The following is a 12,639-nucleotide window of genomic DNA, read 5'->3' on the forward strand; positions in this document are numbered from 1 at the left end:
GAGCCCTCTCTGCCTCCCAGCCACCTCACCAGCCAGCTCCTGAGACTCTGCCTTCAGCGACCCCTCCCACAGCCTTTGTTCAGTTTCCCGGGCCAAGGTGTCACCTGGCCTCTCACTCCTTCCTGGGTTCTCATGTTACATGCTCAGGTATTCTCCCTTGGTCAGTCTCCCATCCCCCAATGCAGACTATCCTAGCCACACTCCCCTGTCAGCATTCAAAGACCACAGTAAGAACAGTCCCAGTTCATCACACCCACAGCAAGGGATAGAACCCAGGAGTCCTGGCTCCCAGCCCCCCCACTCTAACCACTAGACCCCACTCCCCTCCCAGAGCTGGGAAGAGAACCCAGGAGTCCTGGCTCCCAGCCCCCCCACTCTAACCACTAGACCCCACTCCCCTCCCAGAGCTGGGAAGAGAACCCAGGAGTCCTGGCTCCCAGCACTAGGCCCCACCCCTTCTCAGACCCAGATCACCATGTGACCTGGGGCAAGTCCCTGCCCCGCTTTGTGCCTCAGTTTCCGCACCTGCCCAGCATGCAGCGCTGTGTAGCCGCTAAGCGTTTCCATTCATACTGTCATGGTTTGTCCGCGTTTGCCCGGCCGAGGGGCCTGTGCCAGCTGCAGACGCCTGCCACCTTCCTGCTGGGTTGGCAACGCCTCCCCGCTCCTGCTCGGATGCCCCTTAAGCCCTGACTCCCTGACCCCAGGGGTTCGGATGCAGAGCCCCATGGTCAGCTGGCAAACCCTCAAGGGGGCTCGGCCGGCGCCTGGCTGTGATCAGACTAAAGAGAGGAGGAGGAGTGGGGCACCGCGTCCCCACAGTTCCCGGAGCAGGGTGGGGGGTTCCCAGCTGCCGGGCTGTGCCCCCATGGGGTGAGGTCCAGCCCTGTTGCAGTAGGGCCAGGTTCCTGCCCTGGGCTGGTGGGAGGGTCCAGGGCAGGGTGGTCCCCACGTTCCAGCCTTCGTGGTGCCCAGGGGGTGCAGCAGGTGAGGGGGGACCCTGCGAATCGGGAGGGGGGCCAGGGCTGTCCCTGGGCCTATCCCCTCCCTGCCCCCCTGGCTGCCGGCTGCACCCACGCCCTGTCTGTGCCCTGACCCCAGGGGAAGCCTGCTGGTGGATCATCCACCCCGCCTCCAAGCAGCGGTCGGAGGGCGAAAAGGTTCGAGTCGGGGACGACCTCATCTTGGTCAGCGTCTCCTCTGAGCGCTACCTGGTGAGTAGGGCTGTGCACATGGGTGTGCATATGTGTGTGTGCGCCTGGGTGTACATGTGCATGTGTGTGTACATGCGTGTTGTGTGCGTGCACACATGTGGGGCATGGATGTGTTTGCACATGTGCAAGGGGTTGTGTGTGTGGATGTGTGCAAGGGAGCGTGCGTGTGTGTACCAGAGTGGGTGTGCAAGCCCCTGTGCATGTGTGTGGCTACATCCGTGTGTGTGTGTGTGTGTGTGCAAGCCCCCCATGCGTGTGTGTGGCTACATCTGTGTGTGTGTGCGCATGGGTGTGCAAGCCCCCCGTGCGTGTGTCTGCTGACCCAATGAGGAGACCCCCAGCTACAGGTATGTGGGAGAGGCAGGTGGTTCTGGGCCCGGACTCCTGGGTTCGCGCTGGTGCGGGCAGCTGTCTCTCCTGGCCCTCCGCCGACCCCCCCGCGCCTTTCTGTCTCTCTCCCCCCTCCCAGCACCTCTCCACGGCCAGCGGGGACCTGCAGGCCGACGCCTCCTTCATGCAGACGCTCTGGAACATGAACCCCATCTGCTCAGGCTGCGAGGAAGGTCAGTTTCCCCCCGCCCTGCTCCCGGGATCCCCTGCCCCATGGCAGCCCTGTGGGCAGCCCCTGAGCCCGCAGCCATGACACTAGCAGCTGGGGGGCTGCAGGTCCCTGGGTGGAGGCAACTCCCTGCCCCTCTGATAGGAGAGAGAAGGGAGAGGGGCCAGGACTCCTGGGTTCTATCCCAGCTCTGGGTGGGGAGTAGGGTCTGGTGGCTAGAGCAGGGGGGGCTGGGAGCCAGGACTCCTGGGTTCTATCCCGGCTCTGGGAGGGGAGTGGGGTCTGGTGGCTAGAGCAGGGGGGGCTGGGAGCCAGGACGCCTGGGTTCTATCCCGGCTTTGGGAGGGGAGTGGGGTCTGGTGGTTACAGCGGGAGGGTGGGAGCCAGGACTGCTGGGTTCCCTGTGTCATTGGCCCTCCCCCGTCCCTGCACTGACATTCGCTGGTTTCTCCTCTCCTGCCAGGGTACGTGACGGGGGGTCACGTCATGCGTCTCTTCCACGGGCACATGGACGAATGCCTCACCATCTCCTCCAGCGAGCAGGGCGAGGAGGAGCGCAGGTACAGCCCGGAGAACGATTCGACACCCACCCCAGCGGGGCGCGAACCCGTGGCCTTGGGCGCTGGGAGCTCGAGCTAAGGGTGTGGCCTGGGTGTCCCTGCCTGGGCCGGGGGATGGAGAATGATGTGGTCGTGTGACCCAGGGGAGGGGCAGCACTGGACGGGGGTAGCCAGGCTCCTGGGTTCTGTTCCTGGCTCTGCTGGGCAGCCTCAGGCGAGTCACAGCCCTCTCTGTGCCTCAGTTTCCCCTCCCACCCTTTGCAAGCTTTTCAGGGCAAAGACTGTCTCTCATTATGTGTCTGTGCAGCACCCGGTCCAATGGGGGAAACCCCAGTTTCCGTCAACGCCTTTAGGGCCTGTCTCCGCTGGGGCCCGACTGGGTCTCTAGGGAGATCAGCCTGTTCCGTGGTGAGCCGGGGTGGCCAGATCTGGCCTGCGCTCCCACGGATGGGGGGGGCCTGGCTCGGTTCCCCCCCCCCACGCTCCCCCTCTCTTGTCGGCAGGGTGGTGAACTACGAGGGCGGCGCCGTTTGCACCCACGCCCGCTCCCTCTGGAGGCTGGAGCCCTTGCGCATCAGGTAGGGGAATCGCAGGTTCTGCTCCCCCCTCCTGCCCCCCCGGAGAAAGGGGGTGCCGGCCTGGGACGATGGCGTCACGCTCAGATGATGGTGCTGGATGATGTGGGGTGGGGGCAGGGACTGTATGGACAGGGAAGTCAGCGACTGCGGGGGGGACTGCATGGACTGTAGGATCGGGGACTGTATGGACCAAGGGGACTGTATGGCAAGGAAGTGAGTGACTGTATAGGCCGGGGGCGGGGGGGATACTGTGTGGACCGGGGGGACTGTATTGACCAGGGGGTCAGGGACTGTATAGACTGGGGGGACTGTATTGACCAAGGGGTTGGGGACTGTATGGACCAAGGGGACTGTACGGACCAGGGGGTCAGGGACTGTATGAACCTGGGGGACTGTACAGAGCAGGGGGTTGGGGACTGTATGGACCAAGGGGACTGTATGGACAGGGAAGTGAGTGACTGTATAGGCCGGGGGGGGGACTGTATTGACCAGGGGATTGGGAACTGTGTGGACTGGGGGGACTGTATGGACCAGAGGGTCGGGGACTCTATGGACCTGGGGGACTGTACGGAGCAGGGGGTGGGGGACTGTATTGACCAGGGGGTTGGGGAATGTATGGACTGGGGGGACTGTACGGAGCAGGGGGTGGGGGACTGTATGGACCAAGGGGACTGTACGGACCAGAGGGTCGGGGACTCTATGGACCTGCGGGACTGTACGGAGCAGGGGGTGGGGGACTGTATGGACGAGGGAGGAATTATGGACCGGGGGAGGTTGGGGACTGTACGGATTGGGAGGGGACTGTGCAGACTGGGGAGGTTGGGGACTGGACGGATGGGGACGGGGGGCAGGTTCGAATCCAGCCACAATCCTTGCATCCAGTGGGCGGGAAGTGGGGGGTCTGGGCTGACCCAGCGTCCCGTGGAGCTGGGGGCCCGGAGCCCGTGTGCGATGCTAGCACTGGGTTTCTCTGCCCCCCGGCAGCTGGAGCGGGAGCTACATGCGATGGGGGCAGCGGTTCCGGGTGCGGCACGTCACCACCGGGCGCTACCTGGGCCTGACCGAGGAGAAGGGGCTGGTCGTGATGGACGCCGAGAAAGCCAACACCAAGGCCACGGCCTTCTGCTTCCGCGCCTCCAAGGTGAGAGCGGGGCTGGGGGGGCACCATGCTGTGGGGGGGCGGGGCTGAGCTGTGGAGGGCGGGGCAGGGTCGTGGGGGGCAGGGCCAGGGTCAAACCCTAACATTTGTCTTGAAGTTGGGATTTTCCTTCACTTCAAACAACCCCCACGCCCCACCCCAGAGGCAGCCGCATCTCAGCGCCGGGTGGACTGTCCGTCTGGGGGGCTGACGGCTGGATGCCCCCTCGCCTGCCCCCAGGTGCCAGGACAGGCAGCGCTGACTCCCCTGGCGTGAGAGCAGGGGCAGTGTGTGGGGCAACCCCCAGAGACAGGAGCCGAGAGTTGGGGGCTGCGGCTCGTCCTTTTATGGCCGGGGGGGGGGGGGGGGACTGGGCCTGAGCCGAGGCCCTTCCCTCCTTCCCACCCCATTCCCCCAATGGCAGCCTCCCCCCCCATTCCCTGCATTCCCAGCCCCATCCCCTCCCCCCATTCACCCCATATTCACAGCCTGCTTTGTGCCAGCCCTCCTGCCCCCACCAGCCCCCATGTTTTCATCACCCCCACACACACACACTCACGGCCCCCCACATTCCTCGTGCCCTCCATCTCCTCACGGCGCCCCCTCTCCCCATTCTCGCCCCCCCGCAGGAGAAGCTGGACGTGGCGCCCAAGCGGGACGTGGAGGGCATGGGGGCCGCCGAGATCAAGTACGGCGAGACCATGTGCTTCGTGCAGCACGCGGCCAGCGGCCTGTGGCTGACGTACGCCGCGCCCGACGCCAAGGCTCTGCGCCTGGGCCTGCTCAAGAGGAAGGTGGGTGTGGGGCGGGACACACCGGGGGGGTCCCTGGGGCTGCCCAAAGGGAGGGGGGCGGCCGGGTTGGGGGGTGTCTCTGGGGCTGCCCAGAGGAAGGGGGGCGGCCGGGTTGGGGGTATCTCTGGGGCTGCCCAGAGGAAGGGGGGGTGGCCGGGTTGGGGGGGTGTCCCTGGGGCTGCCCAGAGGAAGGGGGGCGGCCGGGTTGGGGGGTATCTCTGGGGCTGCCCAGAGGAAGGGGGGCAGCCGGGTTGGGGGGTGTCTCTGGGGCTGCCCAGAGGAAGGGGGGCGGCTGGGTTGGGGGGTGTCTCTGGGGCTGCCCAGAGGGAGGGGGGGTGGCCGGGTTGGGGGTTGTCCCTGGGGCTGCCCAGAGGGAGGGGGTGGCCGGGTTGGGGGGTGTCCCTGGGGCTGCCCAGAGGAAGGGGGGCGGCCAGGTTGGGGGGGTTCCTGTTCCCCGCTCACCCCACGGCTCTGCCCGCCCCCCAGGCCATCCTGCACCAGGAGGGGCACATGGACGACGCCCTGTCCCTGACCCGCTGCCAGCACGAGGAATCGCAGGCCGCCCGCATCATCTACAGCACCAGCGGCCTCTACAGCCACTTCGTCCGGTGGGCCGGGGGGAGGGGGCCGAACCTGGGGGCACCGGGGGGCCCAGGGGTTGAACCCTGGGGGCACTGGGGGGAGGGGGGAGGGGGCCAAACCTGGGGGCACCGGGGGGCCCAGGGGTTGAACCCAGGGGAACTCAGGGGGCTGGGGGTTGAACCCTAGGGCACCGGGGGGAGGGGGCCGAATCTGGGGACAGCAGGGGGGGCTGGGGGCCGGGGATTGAACCCTGGGGTACTGGGGGACTGGACCCTGGGGGAAGGTCATGGGGAGGAGGCTGTGTCCCATGGGGGGCCTGGGAAATGGGGGGATGAACCCTGGGGGGCATTGGAGATTGGGGGGTGCAGAACCTAGGGAGAGGTTGGAGATGGGGGGCTTGACCTGGCTGGGAGGGGGCTGATCTCTCCAGTGACCATGTCCCCCCCTAGTTGGCTGGGTGGATGCTCTGGTCCCCCCCCCCACTTTGCCCCCCCAGCATGCTGACAGCCTGGCTGGTGCCCCTTGCTGGCTCTGGGGGCCAGTCCCCAGGGGGCGGGTGACGGGTCTGGGTGTCTGCAGGGAGGTGCCGGAGCAGGTCGCGCTCTGGGACCCCTGAGCTGGGGAGGGGGTGGGCGCGGTCTCTCCCCTGCCCCTGAGCAGGCCCCGTTCCTAGGCACCCTCTCGCCACTGCCCCTAGTGCCCTCCCTCTTACCCCCACAACTCCCTCTTACCCCCCTCGTTGACTCCTCTCCTTCCCCAGCAAAGCCCCTGGGCCCCCTCAGCTCCCCTTCTCTCTGCCTCCCATCCTGGCCCCCTCCCACTGCTCCGCTGCCCTCCCCTACTGGGCCTGCTCCCAATTGGTCTCCTGCCTCCCTCAGCTCCCCCAAATCCGTCCCCCACCCTGCTGGGGGGCTCTGGCCCTTTGCCTGCTGGTGGCAGGGGTGGGATCTGCCCTGAGCAGGGTTGGGCAGCGGGGCTAGGCTGACCCCCTCCCTCCGCGGTGCTGGCAGGGGCCTGGACAGCCTGAGCGGGAAGGGCAAGGCGGGCGCCGGGGCCGCGCTGCCCATCGACGGGATGATCCTGAGCCTGCGGGACCTGATCATCTACTTCCAGCATCCGGAGGAGGAGCTGCGGCACGAGGAGAAGCAGGGCCGGCTGCGCTCGCTCAAGAGCCGCCAGAACCTCTTCCAGGAGGAGGTCGGTAGGAAGGGGGGGGCACGGGGCCAGCGCAAAGGGGGAGGGAGGGGGTGGGGTCAGCGTGGGGTGGGACGTGTCATCACACACTGCAGGCGCTCTCCCCTGGCAGTCTAAGGCTATGGGGAGCTGGTGTGGGGCTCAGGAGGGGGTGCTCTCCCTTCGCAGTCAGTGCCAGCTCCAATGCGGTGCCAGGGGGCACTGTGCAGCAGGAAGCAACCTTCCGCCATGGGCGAGGGATCCCTGTATAAACAGCTGCCCCGCCCCACCCCAGAGGTGGCTGCATCTCAGTGGCAGGGTAAGTGATCCCCTGCTTTGGGATGGGCAGGAAGGGACAGTTGCTGGCTGTGGGGGGCCTGAAGGGGGGGGGTCTCTGCTGGTGAGGGGAGGTCAGGCTGGTGCCCTGGGGTGTGACGGCTACGCTCGGCTCCCTGCAGGGCATGATCACGCTGGTGCTGGACTGCATCGACCGCCTCAACCTGTACAGCACGGCCGCCCACTTCGCCGAGTTCGCGGGCGAGGAGGCGGCCGAGTCCTGGAAGGAGATCGTCAACCTGCTGTACGAGCTGCTGGGTGCGTGGGGCCCCAGGACGGGAGCGGGGCCTAGGGCAGATTCTCGCCCCCTCCCCACCGTTTCGGGGCCGGGGCCGCGGAGCTGGGGGCGGCCGGGGGCTGCGATGGGGCTTGTCCTGCAGAGAGCGGCTGGCCCAGGCGGGGCAGGGCAGAAACCAGCCCCCGCTGCTGAGCCGTGGGCCCGCCCGCTGGACAGAGGGGTGGGAGGGAGGGTCCTGCTCTGGGGTGGGGGAGGCGGCACCCCCCGGCTGACGGCCCCTCTCTCGCCCCGCAGCCTCGCTGATCCGGGGCAACCGCTCCAACTGCGCCCTCTTCTCCAACAACCTGGACTGGCTGGTCAGCAAGCTCGACCGGCTGGAGGCCTCCTCCGGTGAGACTGGGCAGGAGGGGTGAGGGGCGCTGGGTGGGGTGACGGGTCTCATGGGCCGTGTCCAGGGGCGGTGAGCAGCTGGGACCTCCCCAGGGCCTTGAGAACGTCCCCAACCTGGCCAAGGCGTGGGCGGAGGCACGCAGACGCACGCGTGCGCTCCCCGCAGATCCATGCTGTGCGCATGTGGACATGCCCAGCGGTACGTGTACATACATGAGCAGATACATGAATCCACACGTGTGCTCATGGCAGCTGCAGATCCAGGTGCATGTTCGCCCGTGCGGTGCACACGGCCCACCCCAGGTGTGTGTGTTACACCTTGTCACGGACTCATGGGCCGTGCCCACTCTTGGCCCCGTGCGGTCCCTGGGGGAACTCCTTTCAGTGCGACAGCCCTTCTCGGGGGTCCACTCTCTCTCGGGGTCAGGCCCCTCCACCTCCTGGAGCCGCACCTCTCGAAGCCTTAGCACGTCTGTCTCTGCCGTGGGCCCCCTCAGGGAGTCCACTCGCTCTGGGCCCCCGGGCCTCCACCCCCCGAAGGGGACGATGCAACCCTGTTCTCTAGCCCGGAGTGACTGTCAGCCAGCGTAACACAGGAAGGTTTATTGAGCGTTGAACACAGCACAGGAAACTCTCAGGGCCTTCGGCCTGGCCTCCCTCAGCCCAGCACATCCCAGTCTCCCCAGCATCCAGGTGGTCTCTGCCTGATCCCCCTCTCCAGCCCCGAGCCCCCCTGCTTCCCAGCTGGGCATCTGATACCCCGGCCCCAAGCCCCGCCTCTGTCCATTGTCTTCTCTCCAGGTAAACAGAGTCACCTGGGCCTCCTCTCCCCTCTTCTGACCTCTGGCCCCCTCTGGCTGGAACCGGCTGGTCAGGTCACCGGGGTCCTCTCCCCGCACCCCATTGTCCTCCCACTGGCCAGAACCGGCTGTGACTCCTGAGCTGGGCCTGCGGGTCCCCAGGTCACCAGTCGCTGGGGTGTCCCTCCTCCAGGCCATCGGCTGGGGTCCCAAGTTCCCTCTCCGGTCCTCTGTAACCACGAACTCCCTCTCCCATCACCTCGTTAAACCAGCAACACCCAGGGACACTGAGTCCCACCCCCTCTGCATGCAACCCATTGGAAAACAAGGAAAAAACAAGAAACTCCCCCACTTCGTCACCCGCTTGCACGGTCACGTGCGCACTCACTCACGGCCCGGTGCCCCCCGCCAGGGATCCTGGAGGTGCTGTACTGCGTCCTCATCGAGAGCCCCGAGGTGCTGAACATCATCGAGGAGAACCACATCAAATCCATCATCTCCCTGCTGGACAAGCACGGCCGCAACCACAAGGTGAGGGAGTCGCCCGCAGCCCCGGGGCCGAATCCTTGGCTCTCCCGTCCCTGCCTTGGGGGCAGGGACAGGCTGGGGACGGGTGGTAAGGCCCCATTGTGGTTCCACACTGGGGGCCCTGTCTGCTCCCTGCTGTCAGTTAGAGCAACCCCCGGGCTGCTGTAACTCACACTGCCCCGCCTATGGGCCCTGGGGGTCAGAGAATAGCCACAGTGCAGTGCACTCTGACCACACCCCGTTCCGCCCCCTATGGACCCTGGGGGGCAGGGACTAGCCACAGTGCAGTGTGCTCTAGCCACGCCCCCGATCTGCCCCCTATGGGCCCCGGGGGGCAGGGACAAGCCACAGCTCAGTGCACTCTGACCACACCCCGATCTGCCCCCCTCTGTTCTGAAATGGTACTCGATCCCTTCCCTGGGGCATCCAGCAGCTGGCTGGCAGGGCCGGGCTGGGATCCCGTATCCCAGGGGAAACCCCAGCACTGTCTCCTCTCCCCATCCCGGTAGGTCCTCGACGTGCTCTGCTCTCTGTGCGTCTGCAACGGGGTGGCCGTGCGCTCCAACCAGAACCTCATCACCGAGAATCTGCTCCCGCGCCGCGACCTGCTCCTGCAGACCAGCCTCATTAACTACGTCACCAGGTGAGGGCGGGGCTCACTCACTTCCTGCCCTGTACAGCTGTTAAACCGCCCTCCTGCCCCACCCCAGAGGTGGTTGCATCCCAGCGCCGGGCGAGGGGTCCCTGTACAAACAGCCCCCACGCCCCACCCCGGAGGTGGTAGTACCTTGTAGTTTGCAAGGTGCGTAACGTGCGCTGGGGGAGTGGGGGGTTCCTTCCTGCCCCCCCAGCCCCTCCCTCCCCAATGCTGACCCCCCCCCCTTCTCTCTGCCCTGCAGCATGCGTCCGAACATCTTCCTGGGCACGCACGAGGGCTCGACGCAGTACAAGAAGTGGTACTACGAGCTGATTGTGGATTACGTGGAGCCCTTCGTCACGGCGCAGGCCACCCACCTGCGCGTGGGCTGGGCCATGACCGAGGGCTACAGCCCCTACCCCGGGGGCGGGGAGGGCTGGGGCGGCAACGGCGTGGGGGACGACCTGTACTCCTTTGGCTTTGACGGCCTGCACCTCTGGTCAGGTACGAGCCCCAGCTCTGCCCAGGGCCTGCCTGCTTGGCTGCTCTGGCGGGCGTGCAAAGGAGCAGGCATGGGGGTGCTGCAGAGGGAGTGCCCAGGCCCCCTCTTGCACACTCACGTGCTCGCTTTGGCATGTGATTTTGCACGCACTCCTGCATGCACCTATGCACGCCCTTGCACGCGTTGTCTTGTGCATGCTCTTTTCACACTCAGGTTCTTGCACACTCTTTGCACACAAACACACCCTTATGCATGCACATTATCTTGTGTGCACTGCCTTGCACGCTTGTTGCATGCTCACTCGTGCATGCTCTTATGCGCACCCTATTTCTCTTTTGCACACTTCTGTGCACATCGACATTCACTTGCTTGTTCTTGCACACATATTCAGTCCACACTCACTCATCCACTCTTGTGCACACATTCTGTTGTGTGTTCTCTTTTGCACACTTGCTCATGCACACATTCTCTCATGTGCTGACACACTGTCTCACACACTTGTTGCACACTGAGTCATGCACACTTATGCCCACACTATTTCTCTCGCACGTTCTTTTGCACTCTGATGTGCACACGGATGCTCTTGCACGGCCTCCTGCACATTCATTACTCAGGTCCTCACACAAACGGACACTCTCTTGTGCATTCTCTCTGGCACTCTTCTGCCTACTCTTTGCACCCTGTGGGAAACTGCACCGTCTGTTGCTTGACCTCGCTTTGGCTCGGTATGAAATAGATTCAGGGGCCGAAATCGCCAGTGTCAGTCCGGGGGATTGCGAAAAGTCAGTGAGGAGCTAGCGGAAGGAACAGAGGCTCGGTACGATCCCAGTGGCCGGGAAGCCGTGCCATGCAGCGTCGTTACGTTCACCGTGCGCAGAAGGTTTGCTCCCTGGATGACGCCCCTAAAGTCACCAGTTTATACCTAACCTGTGGACGAGTCCAGGGGCTGCAACTACATTTACCCAGCCAGCTTCCCGGCTCGGCTCTCTGGCGTCCCGGTGCCCCCCTTCTCTCCGTCGCTGGTTCCAACGGGCGCGAAGGCAGCTCCTCACCTTGTGCCAGGCCAGAGCAGTCCTACGTCTTGTCTTTCTCCTTTGGGACATGCCAGGGCGAATGGGCGAACACCCGCGTGCCCTGAGCCGGCGCTGGGCTCAGCCCAGGCATGCCGGGATCCCTGGCGTCGGAGAAGAGCGTAGGCCAGGTTCGGCTCTGGAGCGGCTGCTTGTGCCGAATGCAGACGTGTGGCCGCGGGGCGCGGAGGTTACTAGCCAGCATGCCTCGGTCAGCACCCGCCGCCCCCTCCTTGCACCCGCGTTTCTCTCCCCCTCGGCCTTTCGCCCTTTCTTTTTGCACCCGCGCTCCGCCCCGCCCCGCCCCTTGCGCCCGCCAGTCAGCCCGGCCTCTCACCGGCCTCCCGTCTCCGCCCGCGCAGGTCGCGTGGCCCGCGCCGTGGCCTCGCCCGGCCAGCACACGCTGGCGGCCGACGACGTGGTGAGCTGCTGCCTGGACCTGAGCGTGCCCAGCATGTCCTTCCGCATCAACGGCTTCCCCGTGCAGGGCATGTTCGAGAACTTCAACGTGGACGGGCTCTTCTTCCCCGTGGTCAGCTTCTCCGCGGGCATCAAGTGAGCCGGGACCCCGGGCTGGGAGGGGGGTAGGGAGCAGGGGTGAGAAGGGGGATTGGGGGTGGGGAGGAGGGATTGGGGAAGGGGAGAGGAAGGCGAGGGCGAAGAGGGGCTGACCAGGATGGGGAAGGGGCTGGCGGGAGGGAGCTGATGGGGTTGGGGGAGGGGTGGAGGAATAGGGGGCTGCCGGGGAGGAGAGGGCGGTTGTGGGGGATGGGGTGGGAGAATTGGTCGGGGGAGGAGTGGGGGGACAGAAGCGGGGGTGGGGGCCAGCAGGGAGGGGGAATCCAGGGAGGGGGGCTGCGGGGGAGGAGAAGGCCGTTGCGGGGGTGGGGGGAGAATTGGTGGGGGGAGGAGGAATCCAGAGAGGCGGGCTGTGGGGGAGGGGTCCAGCCTTCACCATACCCCCACAGGGTCCGCTTCCTCCTGGGGGGCCGCCACGGCGACTTCAAGTTCCTGCCCCCCCCGGGCTACACGCCCGGCTTCGAGGCCCTGCTGCCCCGCGAGCGGATGCGGGTGGAGCCCATCAAGGAGTACAGGCAGGATGCGGGCAACGTCCGCAGTCTGCTGGGGCCCACCCAGGCCCTGTCCCACACGGCCTTCACCCCCTGCCCCGTCGACACCCAGCAGGTAGTGCCCCCGGAGCCCCAGCCTGAGCAGGAGGGGCCCTGCCTGGCTGGGGGGGGGGGGGGGAGAGGGAGGGGGAGGGGCCCTGCCTGGCTCTGGGGGGGAGGGGGAGGGGGACCCACCTGGCTCTGAGCGGAGGGGCCCTGTCTGGCTCGGGGGGGGGGGGGTTGGGGGAGGGCCCTGCCTGGCTGGGGGGGGGGGGGGCGTTCAGGGGAGGGGCCCTGCCTGGCTTTGGGGATTTGGGGGAGGGGACCCTGCCTGGCTCCGGGGGAGAGGGGGACCCACCTGGCTCTGAGCGGAGGGGCCCTGCCTGGCTCGGGGGGGGGGGGAGTGGTTGGGGGAGGGGCCCTGCCTGGCT

The 12,639-nt window shown here is 66.4% G+C and overlaps 1 protein-coding gene across 2 annotated transcripts in view; it reads left to right on the forward strand.

Annotated features, from left to right (window-relative positions):
* Positions 1 to 12,639, forward strand: part of RYR1 (ryanodine receptor 1) — a 108,982-nt gene that overhangs the window by 16,152 nt on the left and 80,191 nt on the right. For both annotated transcript variants that reach the window (XM_065420771.1, XM_065420772.1), the window contains exons 6-20: positions 1,102 to 1,214; positions 1,684 to 1,777; positions 2,237 to 2,333; positions 2,837 to 2,911; positions 3,896 to 4,052; positions 4,679 to 4,843; positions 5,330 to 5,451; positions 6,436 to 6,622; positions 7,057 to 7,192; positions 7,467 to 7,562; positions 8,775 to 8,893; positions 9,400 to 9,533; positions 9,790 to 10,031; positions 11,462 to 11,654; positions 12,068 to 12,284. In XM_065420771.1, coding sequence (XP_065276843.1) covers positions 1,102 to 1,214; positions 1,684 to 1,777; positions 2,237 to 2,333; positions 2,837 to 2,911; positions 3,896 to 4,052; positions 4,679 to 4,843; positions 5,330 to 5,451; positions 6,436 to 6,622; positions 7,057 to 7,192; positions 7,467 to 7,562; positions 8,775 to 8,893; positions 9,400 to 9,533; positions 9,790 to 10,031; positions 11,462 to 11,654; positions 12,068 to 12,284 — 2,147 coding nt within the window. The remainder of the gene's footprint in view (positions 1 to 1,101; positions 1,215 to 1,683; positions 1,778 to 2,236; positions 2,334 to 2,836; positions 2,912 to 3,895; positions 4,053 to 4,678; positions 4,844 to 5,329; positions 5,452 to 6,435; positions 6,623 to 7,056; positions 7,193 to 7,466; positions 7,563 to 8,774; positions 8,894 to 9,399; positions 9,534 to 9,789; positions 10,032 to 11,461; positions 11,655 to 12,067; positions 12,285 to 12,639) is intronic.

Source organism: Emys orbicularis, chromosome 21 (genome assembly GCF_028017835.1).
Source record: "Emys orbicularis isolate rEmyOrb1 chromosome 21, rEmyOrb1.hap1, whole genome shotgun sequence".
Classification (NCBI taxonomy): domain Eukaryota; kingdom Metazoa; phylum Chordata; order Testudines; family Emydidae; genus Emys; species Emys orbicularis.